The sequence below is a fragment of the Leguminivora glycinivorella genome, chromosome 1 (genome assembly GCF_023078275.1).
Source record: "Leguminivora glycinivorella isolate SPB_JAAS2020 chromosome 1, LegGlyc_1.1, whole genome shotgun sequence".
Lineage (NCBI taxonomy): Eukaryota > Metazoa > Arthropoda > Insecta > Lepidoptera > Tortricidae > Leguminivora > Leguminivora glycinivorella.
Window position 1 is genome coordinate 1,756,175 of NC_062971.1, and position 26,716 is coordinate 1,782,890.

The 26,716-nt window shown below is 35.4% G+C and overlaps 3 protein-coding genes across 4 annotated transcripts; 1 reads left to right on the plus strand and 2 right to left on the minus strand.

Annotated features, from left to right (window-relative positions):
• Nucleotides 1–1,168: 1,168 nt before the first annotated feature.
• LOC125227774 (small VCP/p97-interacting protein) lies at nucleotides 1,169–5,694 on the minus strand. Of its 2 annotated transcripts, none has more exons than XM_048132115.1 (3): nucleotides 5,569–5,694; nucleotides 2,816–2,980; nucleotides 1,169–2,546 (listed from the first exon to the last, which is right to left on the minus strand). In XM_048132115.1, exons 1-3 carry the CDS (start codon nucleotides 5,599–5,601, stop codon nucleotides 2,532–2,534), a joined length of 213 nt encoding a protein of 70 aa, XP_047988072.1. In that variant the 5' UTR covers nucleotides 5,602–5,694; the 3' UTR covers nucleotides 1,169–2,531. The 2 variants fall into 2 exon arrangements, with proteins under 2 accessions (XP_047988072.1, XP_047988062.1); XM_048132105.1 differs by lacking the exon at nucleotides 5,569–5,694 and adding an exon at nucleotides 3,403–3,549.
• A 446-nt stretch (nucleotides 5,695–6,140) lies between these two features.
• On the plus strand, nucleotides 6,141–15,793 carry LOC125227647 (ATP synthase subunit b, mitochondrial). The gene is made up of 6 exons (XM_048132013.1): nucleotides 6,141–6,282; nucleotides 12,161–12,305; nucleotides 12,876–13,074; nucleotides 14,068–14,256; nucleotides 14,623–14,721; nucleotides 15,660–15,793. Exons 1-6 carry the CDS (start codon nucleotides 6,255–6,257, stop codon nucleotides 15,735–15,737), a joined length of 738 nt encoding a protein of 245 aa, XP_047987970.1. The 5' UTR covers nucleotides 6,141–6,254; the 3' UTR covers nucleotides 15,738–15,793.
• Nucleotides 15,794–18,654: 2,861 nt separating this feature from the next.
• LOC125231161 (ras-like protein 2) lies at nucleotides 18,655–26,705 on the minus strand. The gene is made up of 4 exons (XM_048136563.1): nucleotides 26,484–26,705; nucleotides 26,172–26,259; nucleotides 24,602–24,813; nucleotides 18,655–22,945 (listed from the first exon to the last, which is right to left on the minus strand). Exons 1-4 carry the CDS (start codon nucleotides 26,586–26,588, stop codon nucleotides 22,751–22,753), a joined length of 600 nt encoding a protein of 199 aa, XP_047992520.1. The 5' UTR covers nucleotides 26,589–26,705; the 3' UTR covers nucleotides 18,655–22,750.
• Nucleotides 26,706–26,716: the final 11 nt, after the last annotated feature.

Sequence of the window (26,716 nt, forward strand, 5' to 3'; positions counted from 1 at the left end):
AATTTCTGTCCATGACCGTAACTTTGCTATCCAGATCCAGCCAGAAACCGTTATTGTCATGTGCCATTTCGATTGGATGTGTGCATTTTATTGGCTTTTATATGAATTGGACATTATCAGATGTAGTGCGAAAAGCTTTCCCTTTGTATTTTTCTGGAAACGTTCGTATTTGTCATGCTAGTTCAGACATTGTCAGTACTCATTGTCAGTAGTATTGGTAGTACGATAGTACTAAGACTGAAATAGAATGACACGTTCATACGTTTACGTAAAATTACGAAGGAAAATCTTTTCACTCTATTACATCTGTAGGCACCTAAACTACGTTTGCGTTTCTCTTGTTCTTTGAGATTTTGCCACGGCCCAATGAAAGCGGGAGCGCTTTAGCAACTGGGGACCGATTTTTGAATTTCGAACGCAAATTCGCCGTTAGAAAGTCTATCTATAGACAACGAACGAAATGCTTTTTTTGAAAAAAGACGTCTAGTGTGTGCCTAATTTTAAATCTCGTGGTAATGACCATTGAGCTATTACTACTACGTGTTCTATGTACTTCAATGGTAATGACCACTCGTTTTCGATTCTGATAGTATAATTTAAATCGTTAGTTATAAGTGGAGATATTATTGAACATCATCCGGGAAAAGGGACCTTATTTTCGATGGCGCTTACGTCCCGCGGCGTCATATTTGTACACGAACATCGCTCATAACGCTTTAAGCGCCATCGACAATAAGGTCCCTTTACACAGATAACGCCACAATTTATTAGGATATCCTCACGATGTTTTCACATTAGGTAGACATTTCGTACATTAAGTTCCGAAAACTCATTGTTACGAGTGGGGTTTGAACCCACGACCTCCGAATCGAAAATAAGATCGGATAATGAGAAAATACTCATAAAATAAGAGCGTAACTTCTATTGTATAGGAGCGACGGGTTCGTGAGATTCTTTACATTTAAAGATATTTTATATGTGTCCTGAATTAGAATTTATTTATAAATTATTTCATGAAAATATTTTATACTGCTTAAATTTTTCATAAACATAATATTGTAGTAAAGTCTGACATATTGTCAAAATAATAAGTAACAACGTAATCCAAAAAAAAGTCTAAAAATGCTAATTGGTAGAGAAATTTCTCTACTAATATGATACAGCAATAAGTATTATATAACATTTATTATAATGGATATGTAAGTGAGTTACAAAAATACATTCATGTACAAAGATATACAAAGATCATTTAATAGCACATTTAAATACAATCTTACTTACAAATAACAACACACTAAGCAACTAAACCAACACGCTAAAAAAACAATAAGCTTCAATAATTGTGTAAAACTATGCAAAATTCTCGATTTTAGTACATAATGTGACATTCTCTGGGTAAAGGGTCCTTATTGTCGATGGCGCTTACGGCGTTATGAGCGATGTTTTAGTACAAATACGACGCCGCGGGACGTAAGCGCCGTCGACAATAGGATCCCTTTACCCAGATAATGTCTCATATAGACCGTAAAGCAAAACTTGTCAGTTAAAAAAAACGTGAAGTTCTAATTTTATATTGGACGATAAATCTACGTCTCTACAATTTACAAATTTGCCGCCTTTTTAGTGCCGAGATTTGCTTGACCGTCTATAACAATCGTGTGTCATGTATAAAGGCGGTAAAATCTATGAAATTGATCCATTGGGTACTCAAGGAATTTTGTAATAGATTTCCATGGACAATAAGGGAAGGTTCCCCACAAAAGTCTACCATAGTGTATAAGTGTACAAATGCTCAGAAAATATTTTTTATTGGACTAAATAGTGACTATAGGGTGGGTTTCAGCTGAAAGCTATATAACTATGTGGAACAAGCTTTAAATGAGCTGTCTGTAAAAATGTTATTAACTTTATTTTAGGTCGATAGTCCACTATCATATGTTTATCATAGAAATATAATCATAGGATTCATAGATCTGTATGCCTCCCTTTTTCTCCAACATGAAGAAAAACGACAGCATTTTGCCTATGATCACATTTCTATGTTAACATATGATAGTGGACTATCAGCCTTAGTAAATAAAAATACTGAAATTAAACATGTTTCTATCAATTAAAACTCATTCATTTTATATACAAATACTTTTCAAATAAATTACAAAATCAACTGTACAATTATAAATAATACATTAATATTTATGCTTTTGTATATTGAACATTTCATTGATGAAGTAATATTGATTACTAAAATACTTACAATATTGAAGTCAAAAGTAAAACTTTACAGCTATATTCAAAATTATCTTGCATCTTATTAATTTAGGCGTCAGAATATTTCGTATTTATAACACCTTTAAAAATGGTAACTGTAAAACTATTATGATAATAATAAATAAGCAACATCACACTTATCTATAATCCAGAGACATAATGTAAAATAGGTGTTAGTTCTTGTATCGGTATTTGTCTTCTTTGGAAAGGGGTGCGGGCGGGTCGGGCTGACTGCTCTGACTGGTTCCGCCTTGCTTCGGATCTCATCCTGTCGTCCACTGTAAGAAAATTATGGTTTAAGTGAAGAAAATATGTGTATAGAAATTTGATAAATCTGTATTATAATCAGAGATCGGATTTTTGTGCGTCATCTCATACTAAAAGTCATTAGAATGACGTAAAGTCACTAAGAATGTCACAAATCCGTCTGATCTCAGATTATAATTTAGATGCAGAATGATTTTATTAAATTTTTCTCCTGTCTTTAAATCATATTGTCTCTTCCATTCTTACTTTTCGAAGTTAGAAAACCTATGAATAAACAAACCTTGAGGTTTGAACCTCCTTGTTTAGCCAGCTCAGCCTCTCGTCTTTCCATTTCCTCGGACCGCTGCTGCATGCGCTTCACCTTCTCAGGGTCCTTGACCCCGCGGGAGGCCTCCTCCGACCGTCGCTTCTCCGCCGCTTCCACCAGGTGACGGCGTCTGGTTTCCTAGTACAGTAAATTTAGATTAGAATTGATCGATAATAATATTTTAAAGGAAATAGATATAACAAACCAGGATTCAATCAATTTGAGACTATACTCTGTAATGGTATTAAGCGCAAAACCGGTCATCAAGTATAATAGTGATAATCCAATTATAATGAATATTAATGACTCATTAGAGGCCCGAATGACGACGTACAGCGTATGGTGACATTCTTCAAAACTTGATATTTTTTCAACAAATAAATGTCTTTAACCATCTGCTTATCATCTGTTTACATTATAAGCAATCACAATGAAACAATAGTAAGTATTTAGCATTTCTTTGGAACGTTATGCCACACCAAAGTTATTGAACCCAGCAATGTTTTGCAATCGATCGCTAAGGTAGTCTAGAAAGTACGAAGTAACGGCAGTGAACTTACTGCATCTGGTGTTAAAACGTCTGCCGCTTGAGGTTTACAGCAGGATGTAAATATTCCCATTTTTGGAATAGATATTCCACATTTAGTTAGAAAATAGCAACAAAATAATCCAATCCAAAATTCTCCTATCAGAAAACGTCAACAAATGTTAACTTGACAGCTTCGTTTAGAAACTAGAAAACATGAAATTGATTGGTTGCGTTCAGAAATAGGAAAAGAAGTATTCAATCTACTATTTTAGGCATTCGTCCCACATTGGTCCTTTATAGCAAATACTATGTAAACTCTACGAGTTAATACGTGCAGCTCGGTGCCAAAGTTGGCAACATGCACACTAGCGCTCCTAGCGGCATGAGTTGATCAAAATAGTTTAGTTTCATACAGCATAAAATTAAAAAAAATTACAAATTCTTATTTTTTTGTTTTATTTCGTCTAAAAATGTTAAAGTAGATCAAGTAATAGCTTTTTCTATTTTAATTTACTCAAATAAAAGTCTGAACAACTACTTTGATCAACTCGAACCGCTAGATGGCGCTAGTAAAATTGTTGCCGCTCAATTGTATGGGAAACGTCAGAAGCTGCACGTATTAACTCTAGAGTTTATTTATTATTTGTTTATAGTCATACTAGTTATGAAAAAAAAGCTGCACTTTTAGATGGAAGCAAGCCGCTTTGCATGGTGATAGTAGACGTCTTATATAGTAAACGATTTTTTCCGAGGATATCGAAATTTCATCCCTTAGGAAGCCGAGCGTAGCGAGGTGTTTTATGAAAATGAAAAAAATTCTATCTTTTTATTGTATCGTCCGATTTTGACAAAACGTATCTCAAATGAAAGGTATTGCTTTATGTAATTTAAAAAAAAATTGAAAAAAAATTATTATAAAAAAAGTAAGAAAAAGCATAAAAAAGTAAATTTACGTCTCGCACTGAATAACTTCAAAGAATGACAGACAAAATGTACAATGTCGATATATGAGTTTTTTTAAATCAAAGACAGATAAATTCATATACTTCGTTTCTTTTAAGATTAGAATTATCTGTCAAACGGGTAAAATCAAAGAAGCATTGGTCATAGATAAACTTCTTCGATTTCGGCCGATACCACTGATTTCTTGGAACTTATAACTTATAATACTATGTACATAAGTTCCAAGAAATCAGTGGTATCGGCCGAAATCGAAGAAGGAAGGTCTACGACCACTGCTTCTTTGTTTACCCGTTTGACAGATAATTCTAATCTTAAAAGAAACGAAGTATAGTTGAAAACTAAAGACCGCATCGAAATCGGATTAGCATTTTTTAAGATACATGTTGCCAAAGTTGGGAAAATTTGCTTTATATGGCCACTTTGAAATTCCTTTGCCAGAAAGTCTGAAATAATGTATTTTCCTTACACAGAAAAGTACATAGTGACAGTACAACTCAAAATAAAATAAAAAATTCCGAGGATATCATAATCTCATCCCTTAGGACGACGAGCGTAGTGAGGTCTGTTACGAAAACCGAAAAAAAAATCTAATTTTTTTGTACGTCGTCCGATTTTGACAAAACATATTTCAATTGAAAGGTATTGCTTTATTTAACTTAAAAAAAAATATTGAAAAAAATTGGAAAAAAATGTAACTATTTTGTCTCACACCATCAGTCACCGACGCAACTTTTCAACACATTAGGTAGGAGGTGGGAGAATTGAAAAGACAAAGTAGTTGTAACAACAGAGTTGCTCATGTGCCCGTATACTCTATATAATAGTTTGCCTTTTAAACATGTAGTCTAGTCTCTAGCTAGTCCATTGATTAACTGATTTTATCTAAAATCTAGTCAGCAGTAAAACCAGACAGCCTGTGCAGACAGCTGTAGACTAGACCAATTTATAGAACGCTAACCTAAATGTAGACTAAGTAAGTAAAGACTATTGAAATTTGAAATCCTAGTTATCTAAACAAGGTATCCACCATATCTACTATCTATTATCTATCTACCTACATAAAAATGATATTTTAGCCAGAATCAAACTAAATAGGGCTAAAACTAACACGACATGGACAGAAGCTAGTAGAATAGGCTTATTGTCATTATCAGTTCAACGTAAATGATAGTTGATAATGATATCAATATTTTTATGTCGAAACATTTCAAATTTTCATAAAAGCTAAACTAACCATTTTCTTCCAAATAGACTGAACGTTTGCCATTTCACTGATATGCTAAGTTACTTTATGCTTGGAAGTTGTCACAACTAAGCCTAGCGTTTGAAACAATAATGCGTAAGTAAAGGCTATTGCGAACATACGGTTTGATAAGCTAACTAATAGATCAATAAACGCAAAATATGACCAACAAACAAAATATTGAAAACAGGTTGCTGGGTTGCGAACAACAGCGAATAAAATTCAGCTCTGCGATGAGAAACCGATAGTTTCAAAAATAAAATGATGGGAAATACTAAATTAAACAATCAAAATTTAAACTACCTCTCAAATCACAAATTTTGATATCATGTAAATATTTCATAAGTTCGATTAGGTAATTGTTTTGACTCGATTATAAAGTTAATCGGTACCAGATGAAATAAAATTACGAATGTACAGGATAAAATAATTATATAATTATTAGGTTTTAATAAAATAAAAGTGAAAAAAAAACCTTTTTGCTGTTAATTCTAGCTAAAGAAACGACCGGGCCGTGTATTGAGTTTAGTAAAACCTTTTAATACTCGCATACTTTTTGACATGCCACTTGTCTTGATAATCTTGATATGTCGATGAAGTCGCAACACTAGCGCAAAGTACTTTTTCGAGGTGGACTGTCGAAAATTATAAATTAATTTATAAATACGCTATTAAATATGCTATCCCGCGTAGCTTTGCGTTCAGGTATGTACATTTTAATAAGTTTCTGCACACGTCTTGTAATAAAAAGAAAATATGATTTTAACCTTAACCCTAAGTTACGACGTTTATGTAATCACCGATTTGACAATTGACGATCGGTTTTACCTGTTTAATCTTCTTTAATTAAGAATTTAAAAGTTACTGCATTTATTTCTCCGTCATTTTGCCGTACTTCATTTATTTACAATATTTTGGACATCTTTAATTAAGTACCATGATTAATGTATAGGTTATAACCTTATGTATATTTTGCTCAACCGAAGGTTTTATTCTTATAAGTCTTCTTCAACTATATTTTATATCATAATAAAATAACTTGCTAGTTCTTACTTCAATATACTTCATGTAATTAGTCAAATAATGTAAAACAATTACTGGAATCCACTAATCATAGCATAGACTAGAAGAAACCTTCAAATGATAAATGAGTTAGTATTAAAATGTGTTGATTATTTAATTATTTATCAAATGAGTACCTATTGGAATTGTGGCCAAACATACTCATAAAAAATATGTCAGGCCGTCTGTAACATTAACATCTCTCTCTCAGTCTACAAACAACTGTTTATTTCCAGCACTGATGTTGGAATATAGCACCATACATGCTGTAAAATTTCATTATCATTAAGATTCCAATTATGTTACAATTGGTGTTATGGAGGAGGAACCAGTGGAATACAAAACCTTGATCTTTGATGCATATTTTTATTTAATATTTTTCACACTCTTCTTTTTAATTAAGTCAGTGAAAAATGGTATCTCTTAAGCAAAATATGTCAATTAAAGTATGTTGTTATAGTCCTAAGGCACCCCAGAGGTGCAAAGGGCCTTTACAAGCTCGCGCCACGCCTTCCTATCTTCAGCGATCCTCGTGGCCTCGCTCCAGATCAAACCAGCCGCTCATATCTCATTTTCAACAGACCAATTCCATGAGTGAAATTAAAGGATACGATACCGAAGCACGAATTCAAATTTGAGATTTTTAGGTCTTTATCGCCGTCGCGCTGACGGGGGCGGCACCCACAGAGAGGCCCTGTGTGCGTGCGCGTGGCGCACGCACACATCTGAATCCTAGGTCATAGGCCAATCTAGACCCTTTCACAGTAAAAGTAAAACTGGCTTCTGTAGCAAATAAAGGACGGTGTCAATACGACAGGGTTCTAGAGTGGCCTAGGATTCTACATAATTGGTTGACAGTATCTACCTACCAAAAATGTATGTGAATCTTATTCTTTTTTTTGCACATGTTTGACAGAAGTGACAGCGTAGGAAAATTTAACTAGGTAACAATTTGGTACCTATTATACTTACCAGACACCGGATTATGTTCCAAGGTAATTAGAACTTTTTAGCAGAATACTAACAAAAAATCTGCCAAACAAAATCTTATTGCATAATTATGAAGCATAAGGACCTTTATGGAAAGCTACATATGCATCTTATATTTCTAATGTTCTAGGGTTGTGTATACATATTACCTACCTAGCATTAGAAATACAAGGCTTAGCACAGAACAAGACCAACCATAAAAATGCTTAACTAATTTGCCAGCTAAATTTAAACCTAGGTATCGGTACTTAAACGTATAGATACTTTTGATATTTTTATTATTTAAAACTTATTTATACTTACATATCAGCATTTCTGTTACCATAGAATTAAAACGTATATAACACTCATTTCATCTACCAACTAAAGGCATCTGTAATCTACATACAAATAAGGCCCGGTTAAAAGTCTCGAAATGTTATGTACATTTTATAATTAGATAAGTGTAAATGGGTCAAAAAATTGGGTCCATGTGCAATTGTGCATTAAGTAGGTGCACTTTTCCCAAATTGCTGCATGTATGAAATAAGGCCCATCAGTAACTTAACAAAAAATAAGGCATTTCTTACATACCGAATTAAGCGTATTGTGTCGCTTAACTTCAAACCTGGATAAATCCATTCTGCTACAAGGTTAATATATATTTTTTATATATTCAATCTTAAAGCAGAATGGATTTAAGTACCCAAGTTTGAAACTAAGCGACACAATTGATAGTATGTATCTAGGAGATATTTTCTTTACAGAATCGTATTATTCAATTGATAGTATGTATCTAGGAGATATTTTCTTTACAAAATCGTATTATTCAAGAGCACAGTTCAAGAGCGCTATGATAAACGCACGTCGAAATAAAGTAAAATTGACAATATTTACCGATGAGATTGTGCTCTGTGTGTAATGGTAAACATTAATAATATGAAAAGTAATTGTTTCAGTCAGAGCATCTTCACTCGTCTATTTCGTCTTACTCTTTAGTTGTGAAACATGGGTGACAAAGGACGGTCGCCGGAAGGAAAAGAATAAAAATATATGGATACCTATATATATTATAATATTTATCCCGTAGGACAGCAGGTTACTTCAAAGTACTTTAATTAACTACCTAATTTTAATGTTGTCTTCGGTTCCCGTCGTCGTTCGTCGAATCCCGGTAAGGGTATTTATTTGTGTGATGAGCACAGATATTTGTTCCTGAGTCATGGATGTTTTCTATGTATATAAGTATGTATTTATCTATTTAAGTATGGTTTTGTATTTATCTATAATACAATACAATACAATACAAATGGTTTATTCGCAGTAATATGGTTACAAAATGGTCTTATATACTAGATAGTTCTACATATTACACCTTTACAGGCTATGGGATATGGGTTAAATTGTGGCGTAGGCCAGAGGCTGGCAACCTGTCACTGCAATGTCACAGTTTCGTTTTCTTTCAACCCCTTATTTGCCAAGAGTGGCACTGAAGTTTTATTAGTTTCATGTGTTCTGCCTACCCCTTTATGGGATACAGGCGTGATTGTATGTATGTATGTTATCTATTTAAGTATGTATTATTTATTTATTTATTAGTAAAAACATGTTTACATGACATTACAGTAAAACCAATGCGTCACGAAACTTAGATAACAAAAAAGAAAAAAAAACAGTAAGTAAGAACATGAAAAAAAAAACAAACAATCAAGTTTAAAACTAAACAATTTATTTGGGCGATGACGTAACAGCGTGGCTCCGTTGCGTCGTTTGCCCCAGTGTAAGATTCGGCAAGTTGCCCCGGAATCGCCGAAAAACCACACCTTTCGGCCAGAAGTCTGCGCTCGCGATGGTGTCCTGCGCTATATCGTCGCCTAGCACCCATAGTACAAGCTTTGCTTAGTTTGGGGCTAAGTTGATCTGTGTAAGGTGTCCCCAATATTTATTTAATTATTTAATTACTTACCATAATGTAATAAAATGTGCATTTTTTCGTGGTTACCAACATGCATACCAACCATAAAAATGCTTAACTAATTTGCCAGCTAAATTTAAACCTAGGCTATTTAAACGTATAGATACTTTTATCTTATTTATTTATACTTATTATTTAGATCTTATTTATACTTTTCGGCAAAGCATTTTTGTTACCGCAGAATTAAAACGTTGGTAATACTCATTTCATCTACCTACTAAGGGCATATGTAATGTCAATGCAAACAAGGCCCGGCTTTTAAGTTTCGAAATGTTATGTACATTTTATAAATTGATAAGTGTAAATGGTTCAAAAATTTCGTGCAGTAAGTAAAAAAGTAAAAAGTAAGTATTATTAAACAGAAAAACTATGGGTCTTATTTGATGCAGGTATGAAATAAGGCCCATGCCGCCCATGTGTCCACATGTTCACAACCTTCGATACCCAAGAAGTAGCGCTGCGGAAATAGAGATGGATCGGATATAATCTTCAAAGATGAGCTATCAACAGCGCCAGTATTTGAGTGGTGGCCTCAGAGTGGAAGGCGACCCCGCAAACGCCCAGTACTTATGATACACAATACACATAAACACAATACATTATAATATTTATTGCCCCGTAGGACAGCAGGCTACCCCACACTACTTTAATTAAGTACCTAATTTTGTCCCTTTAAACTTAATATGAAATAAAGTCTGCCTATCTTGACCACATTGACCTTGACGCACTGTTTGTTAAGACTTGAACCCCTCTAATTTAGAGTACCATCATATCCTAAATGCATAGTCCTGAATAAATGTGTTTTAGACGACAGACCGTAGTATAAATACTTATCTCAAAAATTGATGATTGAATTCATGAACACAATGTTTACACAAAGTTATAAAACTTAAGAAGCGAGCGATGGGCCTTATTTAGAGAAGTAACTATTTAGGGCATTTTTTGATTCTATGTCTGCGAAGAAAATATACAAAACGGCATGATTGATAAAACTTAGAAGAAATATAAGCACTGGGCCTTATTAAGGGCAGGTACTGGTACCAACCTGAACAAACTATGTATTACTAAATAAGGCCCATCGTTTTTTTTTATATTTTAAAACATGACTTAAATTATTAATATTATGTCTGTTTTTATTGTGTGTAAATAAGTACATATAATATGACTAATATAACTACTTACCTAATTGGTGTTCGGCAGAATAGTAATAAATAAACAATGATGACCGAATACCAAATTTTCGGCAAAATGGCTGAAAAGACCGAATACCAAATAGTTGCCTAATATTCGTGGAATCTATCGTAAAATACAGCATAACTTTATAATTGTTACTAGTAAACCAATGACGAGAAAAGTTATGCATGTATAAAATAAACCTATACCTGTATGCAATTGTTACGTACCTATACTTATAAAAATATGGACTTAGTATTTCCACAGAATATATAATACAGATTCAAACTTTCACGATTTTTACACATATTTAAAATTGCAAACGGGACTTAATCGCGTATTTACTATGTTTTAAACACTAACCTCCGACGTTTCAAGGACGGCATTGTCCCCGTGGTCTCGGAGCAGACTGGTCTTTTTGGACCACCAATTTTAAATATGAACATATAATAGTACGTATTTCTAACTAAAAAGTTCGTCAAACACGGTATGTCGATATTTCGACGTAGTATATCGATAACTTTTCACATCACTAGATTATCGACATTAGATGTCGAGTATTTCCCATCACTTTATCTCAGTGTACGTATATAAAAACTTAGCCCCGCCCCTAAATTTGGTGCGATAGGGACAACTGCAGCTCAGGCGCGAAATCCCGCGTAAAAACTGCAAAAATCGAGGTTCCGCTCTCGACTGTTTCCTCCTCCAAAACTTAACCAATCGTTACGAAATTTGGAAATCAGAATGACAAGGAAATTATCTGTGTCGGACCGTTTCGTTTTTTTGGATAATTGATCTCAGTTTTGAATACCACGCCTTTCTTTCTGGCAAATTCAATTAAGCCGTTTTTGCCAACTTTGAGAGGCTCTAATTCCTTTTAAAACAAAAATATCAAAAAAAGCAAAACGGTCCGACACAGATATTGATAATAAAAGTCTGTGTTGAAAAAACCATTGATCTAGCTTCAAAAACCAGAGAGGAAACAGGCGAGAGCGTTTGTATGGAGAAATGAGGGGTATCGTAGCGTCTTAAAGGATAGTTATAGTCTATATATGTAGATGTTGGTTGCTAGATAGGGCTTACTATTATTTTTAAGGAGTCACTATTGATTGTAGTCCTCTTAATGTTATCCAGCCTGTTTTCTTATGGATATTCATATTAATTTATTTCGTAAATGCACAGATACATTATACGTCAATAGTTACAGTTTATATATACAAAGAATCTCAAGATAAACCAACATCCATAATTCCAAGCTCATATAACAAGCAACCTTCAAGTCATGGGTGAACACACCTGGGCAGGCTCGCTCCATCGTAGGGCCACATATTCGCCTCGTCTATTTTGTGGCCATAAGTAAATATATAAATATAATTTTAAATAATCTTGTTTTATTAATTTCAGCGGCGTCCCGACAGTCCGCGACCACCGCGCTGGTGGCCCGCAGCGCAGCCACTGACGTCTCCGGTGTGCGGGATGAGAAGAACTTCCCCAGGCCCGTGAGAGGCGAGCCCGGCAAGGTGCGGCTCGGCTTCATCCCTGAAGAATGGTTAGTACTGGCGCTCGTTCTGGGCTAATACAGTAATGTACAGTGTAGGTTACTAAAGAGCCGCATTTTAATTAAATAGCTATAATACATAACTTAAATAACCAACCTTTGCCCCAAAGTATGATGCCATATCCTCATTATGAAGAGTCTTTAACATTATACTTTCGTGAGATATGTTCAAATATTTAAAGATACAGATGTATCACGTTAATACATCACATTCGGCGACATGTTTCGAGTCATATGGAGACCCGTCATCAGGCATGAGTGCTTGCGGGCGCTAAACACTGTATTTTGAGTTTGAGATTTAAATAATATGGAACTGCCTATATAGGATCATTGTTGCTATTTCTCCCTATGATACTACCTTCTGATTCTGGATAAGAACTGAATTGATTGACATCAAAAATTATCTTCACCTGACACCCTGTAGTTTTCTTCGATTACCACAAAAAAAAACCCTGCAACTAAACATAGGTTGGGTCGATTCCCGAAGACGCGCGCTTTGACTCGTATTATAACTGTAATACTGCTTCAGTCACGAACTATACTCTATTCTACACCTTCCAGGTTCCAGTTGTTCCACTCAAAGACCGGCGTGACTGGCCCCTACACCTTCGGCGTCGGCCTGGCCACATACCTCTGCAGCAAGGAGATCTACGTTATGGAGCACGAGTACTACAGCGGTCTATCTCTGCTTGTCATGGTCTACGTCGCTGCCAAGAAGTTCGGTCCCTCTATTGCTGCTTTCTTGGACAAGGAAGTTGATGTAAGTTGATTGAACTGTATATGATTGAGTATATTAGTCCTAACACCATACGGATGTAGTACAAAAATGTATTCATTTTTAGGGTTCCGTAGTCAACTAGGAACCCTTATAGTTTCGCCATGTCTGTCTGTCCGTCCGTCAGCGGATAATCTCAGTAACCGTTAGCACTAGAAAGCTGAAATTTGGTATCAATATGTATATCAATCACGCCAAAAAGTGCAAAAATAAAAAATGGAAAAAAATGTTTTATTAGGGTACTCCCCCTACATGTAAAGTGGGGGCAGATTTTTTTTTTTCATTCCAACCCCAACGTCTGATATATTGTTAGATAGGTATTTAAAAATGAATAAGGGTTTACTAAGATCATTTTTTTGATAATATTAATATTTTCGGAAATAATCGCTCCTAAAGGAAAAAAAGTCCGCCCCCCCCCCTCTAACTTTTGAACTATATGTTTAAAAAATATGAAAAAAATCACAAAAGTAGAATTTTATAAAGACTTTCTAGGAAAATTGTTTTGAACTTGATAGGTTCAGTAGTTTTTGAGAAAAATACGGAAAACTACGGAACCCTACACTGAGCGTGGCCCGACACGCTCTTGGCCGGTTTTTTTTTACATATTTTGTATCAATATGGTTTGCAAAAACTTGTACAATGTCCCAATATTTAAATTTAGAATTTTGTTTCCTTTAAAAATCAATGAAAGAAACAAAAGAAGCTACTACATAATGTTTATGATTATGACAGATCCTAATTCTATGAAGATGTAAATAAGTACAGTCAACTCAATATATCCACTTTTTTACCTTATTATCTGTCCATTATAATTATAAAGTACATGTAGGTAGGTTAGATGTAGTCAGGTCCTCACAGAAAACCAGCGCTGCGGGTTGCCGCGGCATCATGCTGAGTGAGGGTCCTATTTAGCGTTCATTGTGTTTTGTTTGCATGCTTCTTTTTGTGTGTACTATGTTGTGAAATTTGTTATTCCAGGCGATAGAATCAAACTGGAACGAGGGCCGCGCCCAGACTATCGAGTCCCTGGAGAAGGCCATCTCGGAGGAGAAGAAGGCGCAGTGGCGCGCCGAGGGGCAGGAGCTGCTCGTGCAGGCCAAGAAGGAGAATGTGCTGCTGCAGCTCGAGGCCGCCTACAGGGAGCGACTCATGAAGGCCTACTCAGAGGTACTCTATAACACCATTAGTATGTTACGGTTATCATTGAGTCAGAAGGTCTAAAGTATCGGCCTAGTGAGGCAATGAGGGTCAGGAACTGCTGGTGCAGGCCAAGTAGAATGTGCTTCTGCAGCTCGAGGCCGCCTACAGGGAGCGACTCATGAAGGCCTACTCGGAGGTACTGTGACACTAATGAAAACTATAGCATCAAAGGTTAAACTCGTCAGCTTAGGAGACTACTTGAGCTTCAGCTAGGGCCTCGTACGTGCAATGAGGTACAGTTCAAGGTTTTGACAAACAGATTTTACACTGTGATTAGAAAACTGATATCAGCCTCTCTCGGCTTCTATTCAACAACTGCCATATATTTTGCAGGTGAAACGCCGCCTGGACTACCAGTTGGAGAAGTCCAACGTGGAGAGGCGCCTGGCGCAGAAACACATGGTCGACTGGATCGTGTCCAACGTTACAAAGGTATGGACAGTGAACACTTACCATTAATTCGACCACGCCGGAAACACGCCGCCACGGGCGATTTTTGGCAAACGCCGCGCCGCTGCCCATTATTTTGTAATCGGCGCACACGTCTACAGTATGAACAACAAAGAACAAGCCAAAAATTAGGAATTCTTTTCACGCCGGTGAAATGATCGGCGGCTGCGGCGTGGCAAAAATGACCGGCGGCGTACGCCACGTAATACGATACACGTGCCAAAAGGGACTTCGAAATTCTTCTCAATTTAAAACACTCTTCGGTCGTGTTTTAATTTATCGCCACTCGAAAATTCTTCCTTTTCACATTTTTGTATCATATTAGCCGGGTCCACACAGAGCGCCGCGAGGAAATTTCCTCGCGCGGCAAACGTGCTGTATAGACGTGCCTCGCCTGATACAGTGCATGCGTTACTCGGCCGAGGGACTAGACGTCATACCCATAGCACGTTTGCCTCGCGAGCACATTGCCTTGCTCGGTGTGGACCCGGCCATGCGTAATGTACTACTATTTATATTATGGGCATTTTCAGAATTTGGGCCCCCCAATTAGCGTAAGTTGTTATCAAAAATTAACTCGCTGTCAGTTTTGTGACGACAATTAAGCATAAAATCTGTATAAACATTTACTTTTTTCACATTCTGAATGTAGATTTTCGCTTAAAGTTTATGTAATTAACACAAAAACAATATTTTTATAGAAATTTCATGCTTAATTATCGTCACAAAACTGACAGTGAATTAATTTTTGTTAACGACTTACGCTAATTCTGAAAATGTTCTTATAATTAGACTTATATTGACCGGGAAATATCGGGAGCTCGACAAAAATCAAAAAGGTAATCACGGTCTATATAAGTCTAATGAAAATAACCGTGAATCATTCAAATGCTCTTATAATATAATTTGTTTTGTTACAGGCCAGCACCCCGGACCAAGAGAAGCAGACCCTGGACCGCTGCATCGCGGACCTGGCCGCGTTGGCCGCCCGCAAGTAGACTTAGAACCTGTACATTATTTATGAGGATGTAATCAGTAAAGAGATCAGTTATTATTACATTGTTTTATTTTATTCGAGAAAATGCTTCCACCCTTTAATCATGGGTAATATAAGATAGGCTAAGGCACTGGTCTCACCAAAAGCGAGGAAGCGATGCGACGATAGAAACGGAACAAAAAAGTGTACATTTATTTAATGAGGATGTAATCAGTAGGCTTAGGACTTTTTATGGCATACCGTGGTTCTAAAATCCGTGGAGTCGACATATGAAAAATTTTCGAAGTCAAAGTCCAAGTCCAACAGTATAATATCATATTATTAAATATTTATACATACTGTCACAACGTTACCTAGTTCATTTTAATCGAACGTATTTCATTTTAACTAATAATGTTATTTATTAGTCAATTTTATCATAATCCTAGACTATATAATAATACCAACAATACTATTAAGATAAAATCAACTACGTTCGATTAAAATGAACTCAGTGACGATGTGACAGTATGTATAAATATTTATATTTAATGTGACATCATACCGTTGGACTTTGACTTTGAAAATTTTTCATATGGCGACTCCACGGATTTTAGAACCACGGTATGCCATAAAAAGTCCTAAGTCTAGTAATCAGTAAAGAGATCAGGGTACGTAGCCAAATGCACAAACGCTCACGATAATCTGTTTCGTGACTATCTATCTCTATCGCTCTTGCGTGTTGGCGCGACAGAGCTAAAATGCATTTCTGGCGGCGACGATTGCCATTCGGCTATTATTATTACATAGTTTTATTTTATTCGAGAAAATGCTTCCACCCTTTAACCACGGGTAAGATAAGATAGGCTAAGGCACTGTTCCCACCAAAAGCAAGTAATCGGCGATAAAAAAAAAAGTCTTTCCCATGTGAATAAAAGAGAGCGCGTAGTTCATCGCTCGGCGCCGAAACTTGCTCGTCTTATTTACACGGGAGCAACTATCTTTTGTTCATTTCTAAGGAAAAATAATAAAACAGATTGTTATTGCCGTGTTTATTAGGTACAATACATTAGCTGGACAACATTAACAGTTTAATGGGGTGCCCTTTAACATTAAACCCCCTGCAACAATATATTTTATGCCGAAGTGACCAAAAATAACTCGTCACTTTTATTATATAAGATATTATTTCAGGTTATAACACCACTCTACTGACCAAATACATATTTTTAACCCTTTGACCGCCAAGTACGTTGAATGACGCGCTACGACTCAATTTCAACCTTCTTGCAGTCCAATAAGGTCCACGATGACTTACCGAGCTTATTGCAGATGAAACGTAAGGATTTAGCACGGGGCCGTTCAGGATTACGTAAGCAGGTTTATTATAATTATTTACCCCTCATCTCCCTTGTTAGCTGAGCTCTTACCTCCCCCGCCCCACATGCTTGGGTTGCAATTTATTTAAAAAAGTAAAAACTGGTCCGTAGAATGTGTTGTTCGCACTGTAACATTTATCGATATAACATTTGTCTCGTTTTACCAACAAACGAATGAGAGAGACAAATGTACTAAGTCGATAACGTTACCGAATAAAGGCTGTTTCACTTACAATCGCTATCACTACATAGTATAAAACAAAGTCACTTTTTCTGTCCCTATGTCCCTTTGTATGCTTAAATCTTTGAAACTACGCAACGGATTTTGATGCGGTTTTTTTTAATAGATAGAGTGATTCAAGAGGAAGGTTTATATGTATAATAACATCCATTAAATAGTGGAGAAGTACTGTTATTTTTGAGGTTTCTAATGTGATGTCGTAAATAATTACATGCGGGTAAATTATATTTATTTGTCTACCCCGAACATTTATATAAATTAATATCGGGTAGTTTTGTGTTGTTTACATCTCCGGTGACATTTTGCTGGGACGTCAGTCTTCCGCGACCACGGCCAGTGCAACCTGGCCGAAACGTTGGGAAAAAAGGTAAAAATAATGTTAATTAATCGCTTTCGACCTGTATGTGACTTTAAATATGTGTACAAAGCGCGAGAACTTAGTGTTATCTTGATAAGGGATAGGGATAGCGATAGGGATAGCGATAGGGATAGCGATAGCGTTAGCGATAGGGATAGAGATAGGGATACGGATAGGGATACGGATACGGATACGGAAACGGATACGGATACGGATAATATGGGTATCGTTAGAGGGATACGGATAATCGGTCGGCGGTCTCTTACAATCAAAGTGCTCTAAGACGATCGTTGTTTGCTTGCTTGAAGATTACGTTTGCGATAAGTATAAGCAAAATGTAAAAAATTGTAAGGGATAATAGAAAAAAGTACTTTTTACCCACCGATCATATAGTGTCGAAATACGGGCTATGTGGGATGTTTATAAAGGTTTCCCCAGCGTATATAGAATTACCTACGCTGTGGTCGATGTGTAATATTTCTACAATCATTGCAAGCAAAAGTATTATGTGCAATCGAAATAATCGCAGATAAATATACCAGAGAAACCTAAGGATCCAAATGAAAATCTTAATGAATACTTTTATTACGCGGGCGAAGCCGCGGGTAAAAGCTAGTTAGTAATATAATAACAATACATTCCGTTTATTTTATACCCTTTCGCAAATTAATCAATTGAATGTTTCGAGTAAAGGTGGATTCACAGTAGATTTACTTGTAGTACACAGTTGAATGACAGTTTGAAAAAGTACTGTAGGTTAGTTATTTTAACAAAGTTAGTAAATTTCTTAAGGTTACCTAAAACAATAAACCAAATAGACATGTACGAAACTATATATTTTTTTAAATGTGCGTAAAGTAGATGGGTCGGGCACGTTATTATTAATCAATCAATCAAATATTTTATTTCTTTGATTCTGTTACGAAAATTAAACATGACTCAACAGACAACAGTAACATCCGTTACAAAATTGAATTGCAAAAAAAATCATTATTTTTTAATTGCAGTAACTCCACCTTTTAAGAAATGCTCATTGATAATCCTAACAACAGTTTGGTAAGAAACATAAATTAACAATTATTATGCGAATGATTCAGAATTGCATTTGAACATGAACTGACAACGACGTGTCTTGTACTAAAGTAAACGTAATAAATAGTATTGAGTAAATCACAACATAAAACAATACTGGTATAATAAGAGGCATTATTGATACGTATTAAATGTATTAATAAATATAACAAAGAAAATAGCAAACAATGTGTCACTGGCAATCCATATGATTTGATTTTCTTATAAAAGGGATGCCAAAATGAGAAAATGCCAGCTAATTTTAGGTAAAAATATAAATAATTGATAATAAAAAAATGTTACACATTTGATACTTAAATATATGTGAGTGTGTTTAGTAAAACGTCCCACTTTGTCGGTTGCCATTAAGGCGAGATTTACTTGTATCTCCATATGCATAAACTGACAAAACGGCTTTATAGGAATCGACAAAGTGGGACGTTTCCCCGTGCACACTCACATATTGACTTTTATAAAAGCTATCTCAAAAATTAGATTTTTACACTACAGTTAGTGTTTTGTTAAACTCTTGTAGAAAACCGCACATCGGCACCATTCTTGGCAGTGTCTCAGCTCGCCTATTTACTATATCATCAAACAGATTAGACATTTTTACACACACGTCTTGGTTAAATAGTTAATTTTATTTTTGCTGCCTAATTATGTATGGTGAAAATATATTTCACTAATGAACTAATGCTTCCATTGTGTAACAAAATATTAACAATAAGATTAATTTCCGTTACCCAATGGAATCATAAAATTAGTGACAAATTACTAGGTTAGATTTTCTGATTTCCTTAATATTTTACCACAGAATAAATATTTTGGGACCTTCCACATCAAACATATAATTCCCTAACATTGTTTACACATACATATTATATACAAGTTTCTAAAGAAACGCTAAGCACCAGGAATGTCGTACATTGACCCACCATTTTCTATCTCTATCGCACGCACATAACAACATTGTTGTCTCGCTCACACAGTGGCAGTGATCGCCGGCATTATCCACGAATATAGGAGTTCAAAGTACGAAATTGATTGTGCTCAAGGTCCTTACATTAGTTACAATATCCAAGTTACTGTAAAACTACTTACAAACGTTAAAATGATTGTAAAACCGTATCAAAACTTGTGCACCACAAACCGCGCAGCAAAAGCCCGAACCAATAAATACAACGTTATAAAAATATATGTATTGTATATCTCTTTACAAAATGTGCATCCTATCACGTAATTATTGTTGTGCTGGCTCAAAAATTACACTGATCCTTTCTTTTCTTAAATAACTAGGTACATTTGATAATGAAAAAAAAAAAAAACAAGCCACGTTAAAAATCACACACCTGCCGAAAGTCTAAACTTGGCATGAACATTTACGTAACATAACTATAACTTTTGGCGATAGTTGTATGTGACTGTTGACACAGAACACAGATTATTAGATAGTTAAAATATTTTGAAAAAGTTGCTATTGAAATCAAAAATAGATGAAAGAATTAGTGTCATTTTCAGCCGTTGAACGTCAAATTGCAAGTCTACAGCTAGCTAATATTAAAATACCGAAAAACTGTTAATAACAAAATACATAAACATTAGTATTTGGTTTCCAAACGTTCGGGAGACGTAACAGTTTTGTTACTGTGTTTCTTAGAATTAAATACGACTTCAGGCAGTAGGCACTGGTCCCAGCAAAAGCATTTCTATCGGCGATAACATCGCTTACTAGCTTCCGGTGGGACTAGTGCCTTAAGCCAGAGAGAATAGTTATTTACATACACGGATGGTGTAAACAGTATAACTTTTTTTCTAATTTACCCTTTTCAGCGATTAATTGGGATCATATCCCGTAGACAAAATGACTCAAAAAAGTATACGGATATATACTGCTAAGCTAAGTTGAATATGTTAGCACCTTTTTCATATAACGCTGGATGTATACGACCATAAATAAATTTAAATTATTTGTAAAAGAAAGAAATGTAAATAGGCAACTATGGGAACAAATTAAATTATTTTAACAAATATTTTGATTTGTGTTTTTCTAAGTAGTCACACTAATATATATATAAATGAAAAATCGAAAATAAGATTTCATATATTAAAGAATTTTTTTTTCATATATAACATCTTATTTTCGATTTTTAAGTGTAAATAGCAGCAGCGGCTGGTCCATACAAGCCAATTCCCACCGGCTTGCCTAAAATTGATTACTACTAAAGTATCTAATGTTAAGGTAGGTTTCTTTTTGCTCAGTGTTGCCTAGCAGAAATTTTCACCAGCCGCCACTGGTAAATAGATTAAAATTTCTTCTACGCGTAAACACTTATCAGTGTAACGAAACTTTTGTTACACATGAGAAACAAATTTTTGACTCGAGCTTTATTTAATCATATATTATGTACCTATTGGTCGATTGCGTAACCTGGATGTCGACTTATAATTTTATAATATTGTCTACAAGTATACGCCATATCATATGCATCAATAATAATTCACCTATTCGGTGGTATACCTAATTGTTTGAATATTAAGGAAGCAACTGACATTTAAGTATTCAAATGGCCGTATACATTAACATTATAGCAAAAGAACTGTTAAAATTAAAGCCCTAATGTTAAAGCGATATTTGGTGTTCTTTTCTCTCAGTAGAAATTTAAAGTATGGCACTAGTAAAATAAATTATAGCACCAACAAAATACGATGAAAAATAACAACAAAAACAGATGCATTGAAATTATTTTTTTACTCCTAATATTGGAAACAATAAATGCATCCACCAACAAATTATAACTATCCAGTAATAAAGCTTAAGAACAACCTAAAAAAAGAATAAATACCTTACGATAGACCTATTTATTAGTCTATGATTAAACAAAATGTAAAGAAAGAGTAGAAAAATGAATCTCACTGAACAAAAAATAAATATTAAATATTGTGATATAAAAATATGTTTTAGGTGTTCAAATTATTAGAGCTACAAGCTCGGATTAGCTAGATATAGTGTACAGTCATACCCTAAATCCTGGGTCTTCCCAGAAAACGTAAAATGTTTTAACAGAAATCTACAACCTCGCAAAAAAAGTGGAAATTAATAGGGGCGCCATTGTCTATGTCGTTTTGCATGTGGCACCTACTGAGTCACTTTTGAATGAAAACAGTAAGTGTTGCTATAATAAATAAATAAAAAATAGTTCCAGTTCTACTTTTTTGCCAGATTGTAGATTTTGATTATCGTATTTCGGGGTAGGGTCTCAAAGATTTTTGAGGGAAAATGACAACTAGCTTGTTTTATTTATTCCTAATCTACTGTTAAGTCTTAGCTTTGCCATTAATTAGGTAAATTAATAATGACCTCTTTTCAGCGTTATTTTCAAAGTTAGACTGGTTTCTAAAAATTAAAAAAGTTGTTATCTCAAATTAGTTCATATTATTTGACAAATATTTTGAAATGAATAGACCATCTCTTCGAATATCCAGCCTCAATATTGCTGTAGATTTAAAAAATGTACACAGAGTCTGCGAAAAGATATGTATGAAGTTACCTACGGCCAACTGGTACAAAAAAACTAAAAAGTAACTCTCAAGGTCTTGAGTATGTCGTGACAGTATAAAACACAGAGGGAGAGTACAAGTCTGTCGAACAAGTTTGCCAGTAGAGAAAAAAAAACGCATTTTTTTATGAGTCTACAACCCTTCGCGCCTGCTTTAAAAATATTTAATCCGATTAATCTGCTGACGGAAATGGTTTGATAGACTCTAATAACAACTTGACAAAAAGTAAAAACTAAAAAGTGGCAACGTCGTATATCGCAGTGTAGTCTCGTTCTCTTGCATTTTGAAACGGATGACACTGCAATGTTGCCACTTTTTAATTTCAACTAAGTTTTGTCAGACACACTCAAACGCCGCAACAAAAAAAAAAAAAACAATTCCCCAACCTCGACTCCGCAGACTTAACAGCACCGTCCACACGTACGTTACAAAATGGCGCACTTCTTACTCTTCCTGCCGTGTTCCGCCTTGATGTGGACTCGCTCGGCCTCCTGGAACCGGCGCACGAGGCGCACCAGCTCGTGGAAGGCTTGGTCCACGTTCATGCGCGCTTTGGCGCTGCATTCTATGTAGGGGACTTTCAGTTGGCGGGAGAGGGCTTGCGCCTCTTCTAGGGATACCTGTAAGAGAGTTATGGTTCGTTTAGTTCATTTTTTTTTTTCGAAGAGCGAGGCACGTCGCGAGGCAATTTTCTTGCGCGACAAACTACGTATGTATGTAAACTGCGTATGTGTGTGTATGTATATATATATATATATATCGTCGCTTAGCACCCGTAGTACAAGCTTTGCTTAGTTTGGGCTCAGTCTCCAATATTTATTACTTTTTCTAAGGGCCAGTTGCATCCACCGCAGTCATGCACCCATTTGAAAAAAATGCAAACGCTAAATTCAGTAACGGACGGTTTAATAGTGCAACAGACCTAGAGAATAAGCGTAATAAAAACACTAATATTTTGTCTTAGAATATAGCTGCATAGTTGCATACCAAACATGTAAGTTTCAGGTGACACGGTTTGTTTAGGTCACATTACGAGTATTCGTGACATCTACATTTACAACCCATAAAACTTTTACTACTCCAGCGGTCCCGAGACGTTGAAGACGTAAATAAACAGCGAATTAATATTAGACTCTACTGCTTCTCGAATACGTTTTATGTTTGTTTGCTTCTAAAACGGTGTCGTCATAAAATTGTAGTACACCGGGCAAACATATGTCTAACCTGGGAATAAAATTCTTTAAAAGGAATTATGTTACCCTATAATTTAGGACTCTCTAGAGTCGGGCCACAGTAACTTTGCATTACCCACATTTGCATGTCATCTTTAACGTCAAACTCTAATGAAACAATATGAAATTATATATTTGGTATTTTATATAAGCTTTGCTCTATTCTGTCGGTGTAAAGTTAACTCAAACTCTACATACCTACCTATTATTTAAAGTATTTCGAATTGAAGTGAGATTCAAAGAAGAACAGTCAAATATCAAAAGTGAGACCAAAATTGCACCATTTTCAACCTTATTGGGAGTACACAAATTAGGAAATTATATTTTATTACGTGAATTATTTGCTGTTCTAACAATTTCATCGACATGGAAACCACCCACTAAATATAATTATAAAGTAAAATTACTATTATTAAAATAAAAGCAGAAATATGGTCACGTTTTCTCATTTGTTGTCTGACTGTTTTGCACTCATGGGATGTTTATATACGTGATAGCATCTTTAAGCGTTAACGAAACGTTAAGTCTCTGATATTGTTTTAGAATCTAACCAATTGCGAAAGGGCTCAAGCAAGTCTCCGAACGAAGACAAAGGCCTAAATTGAGTCATCATTCACACCGCGTCATATCGGGAGAACGTATATGACGTGCAGGACAAACTTAAAGGAAAACAAACACGTGACTCACTCACGTATTCAAGTTGAATATTGATTGTTATATCATAATGTGATTCAGGGATTACCTGTTTAATGAATCCAACTTTGAAAATATTTGTAATACTCACAATAATATTAAATACCGGCAGTTTTAATTACTAATGTGCAAAGAAAACTTTCCCAAATTGCGAAATTTTCAACATAGGAAAAATTATGAAACTTTCCTCATTTTTGTATACAGATTGAAACTTTCCATTACTGAAACCCTTTTCATCCGTATCCTTCACACGGAGAATCTGCTTGAGAAACTTATAAAGGCGTATTTCCGAGTGCTATGAGTCAGTATCGTTTTCAGCCTGGATCGATGCTGTAAGTCAAAGTTACTCACCACTCTTTGTGCCTCCAAATCAGCCTTATTCCCCACCATAAGCATGGGGAACTCATCCCTATCCTTCACACGTAGTATCTGCTTGTGGAACTTGTATATTTCGTCAAAGCTGGAGTGTTCGGCCACGGAGAAGACGAGGAGGAAGCCCTCTCCTGAGCGCATGTACTGTTCCCGCATGGCGGAGAACTCCTCCTGGCCCGCTGTGTCCAGGACTGTAAGGGAAAACAGTTTTTATGTTAAAAATGAGGCATTAATTTTATAAGATAGTGGAAGGGGAGGTAAGTTTCCTTAATATCAAAAGTGGAGGGGTAGTGTATGGGTCGCATTTTTCAGTTGATTCTAATGACGAATTTATTGTCCTGTTTATGACCCTAAACTGTTGAATATCTACTTTGAAAAAAACTTGTGTCTTCTTGTGTCAATGAAGAAAAAAATGTAGTATGTATGGAATGCATATAGACTTACTACGTTTTAACTTTGAGGAGCAGTGTGAGATACGAGATGTTTTCAAATTAGTGACAATATAGGAAATTACTATTAAAAAAAGACATTTAATTCTGGGGTAACTATTAACATTTACATCAAGTATACTATAACAATTTAACAAATTTGCACCAGAATCCTCTGAGGAGTTAGAGGCAACTAAATATATGATCTAAATAATTATGTACATGTGACGTGTGTCCCTGTGGCCTATTTTCTGAATAAATTATTTTGATTTTGATTTTTGATCATTATCCTCCTTGCATTATCCCAGCATTCGCCACAGCTCCTGGAGAGAGCCAAGAGCCTGGGGTCCACTTTGACAACTAATCCCAAGATGTGGCGTAGACTGTAGACACTATTTTTACAGAATGAAATATGTAATAAAAGAAAAGCTTCAAAAGTTTCAAGTGTCCAATAAGAAATAATATTAATAAAATGCAATCAAAAGGAATTAAAACTGTCTAAAACCTCCTTGAATAAAGCTGGTTCAGAATAAATATTTGTTAGAAAACATTATTTATACAAGAAAGATAACAATCAAAGAGATTTTTGTTATCAGGTATCTTGTCATCTCAACAAATGTAACCCAATACCTTATCAACTGTCTGAGATAGCAACTATAAATACTTGTATTCAATTGGGCATCAGATAATTTTATGAGCTCCACTTATGCCATACAGTACTATGAATTTCAGGCTAATTTTTAATGCAGCTTTGCTATTGACTCAGCCATACAAATATACACACAAATAAACACCCTTTCCAGGATTTGAACCTGGGACCTGGGGGATTATGTACCTATAAGTATAATCAGTTTTATATTTTACAAAGGTTTCTTTATAAACTCCAACAGTTTCGTAAATTTAACATAATTCAGAAATGAAAATAGCCATTCTATGTTACATATTACATTCTGTGGGTAATACTAATAAGGAAACTTTGCCATAAAAAGTACTTGGGTTCTGCCCACAAAATAACTGCATATATTGAATACAGCCATGACACACTGCCGAGTGCCGAGCAAACATTAAACGGACAAGCCAATCGTCCAACAACAATAAAATTAAAAATATGTTCTACTCACTGTCCAATTTCGCGGGAATATCGTCTATCACGCATTGCTTCGTGTAGCTGTCTTCAATCGTAGGGTCGTAGTCGGTCACGAAATAACTCTAGAAAAAAAAAAACAGGGCACTTAAAAGACCACTTGTAATAGTGGGCGGCGTCTTTGAGATAGGACCTTGACACACACTTTGTGTCATAACTGAAGGAATTGGAGCAAAATCAGGACTCTGAGACCCTTAAACTAAGCTTGATGAGTAAACGCTGCTATGTGTATTCTAAGAATAGTAAATATCTTGTTTGGAGACCTTGATTAACCTATTACGGTTTTTACCTGGATAAACTGTATAGTGATTGCACTTTTTCCAACACCACCACCCCCCACGACGACTAGTTTATACGTCTGCGCTTGATTAGGTCTATCTCCGGGCCGAGACATTTTGTAAAATTAATAGAAAACAAGTATTTTAACACAAATATGGTCCGATTGATCCTTTTCTGACGGTCACGGATGACACAAGCGACGGAATTTGCACTGTACCATTTGACAGATTGTTCGGATCATAA

Excerpts from the sequence above, each read along its gene's own strand:
- LOC125227774 (XM_048132105.1), bottom strand. The coding sequence starts at position 3,462 with ATGGGAATATTTACATCCTGCTGTAAACCTCAAGCGGCAGACGTTTTA. Across the intron at positions 2,981-3,402 it reads ACGTTTTAACACCAGATGCA|GAAACCAGACGCCGTCACCT; the intron begins GTAAGTTCACTG and ends TTACTGTACTAG.
- LOC125231161 (XM_048136563.1), bottom strand. The coding sequence starts at position 26,588 with ATGTCTCGGCCCGGAGATAGACCTAATCAAGCGCAGACGTATAAACTA. Across the intron at positions 26,260-26,483 it reads TCACTATACAGTTTATCCAG|AGTTATTTCGTGACCGACTA; the intron begins GTAAAAACCGTA and ends TTTTTTTTCTAG. Across the intron at positions 24,814-26,171 it reads TATTCCCGCGAAATTGGACA|TCCTGGACACAGCGGGCCAG; the intron begins GTGAGTAGAACA and ends TTTCCCTTACAG.
- LOC125227647 (XM_048132013.1), top strand. The coding sequence starts at position 6,255 with ATGCTATCCCGCGTAGCTTTGCGTTCAG. Across the intron at positions 6,283-12,160 it reads CCGCGTAGCTTTGCGTTCAG|CGGCGTCCCGACAGTCCGCG; the intron begins GTATGTACATTT and ends TATTAATTTCAG. Across the intron at positions 13,075-14,067 it reads TCTTGGACAAGGAAGTTGAT|GCGATAGAATCAAACTGGAA; the intron begins GTAAGTTGATTG and ends TTGTTATTCCAG.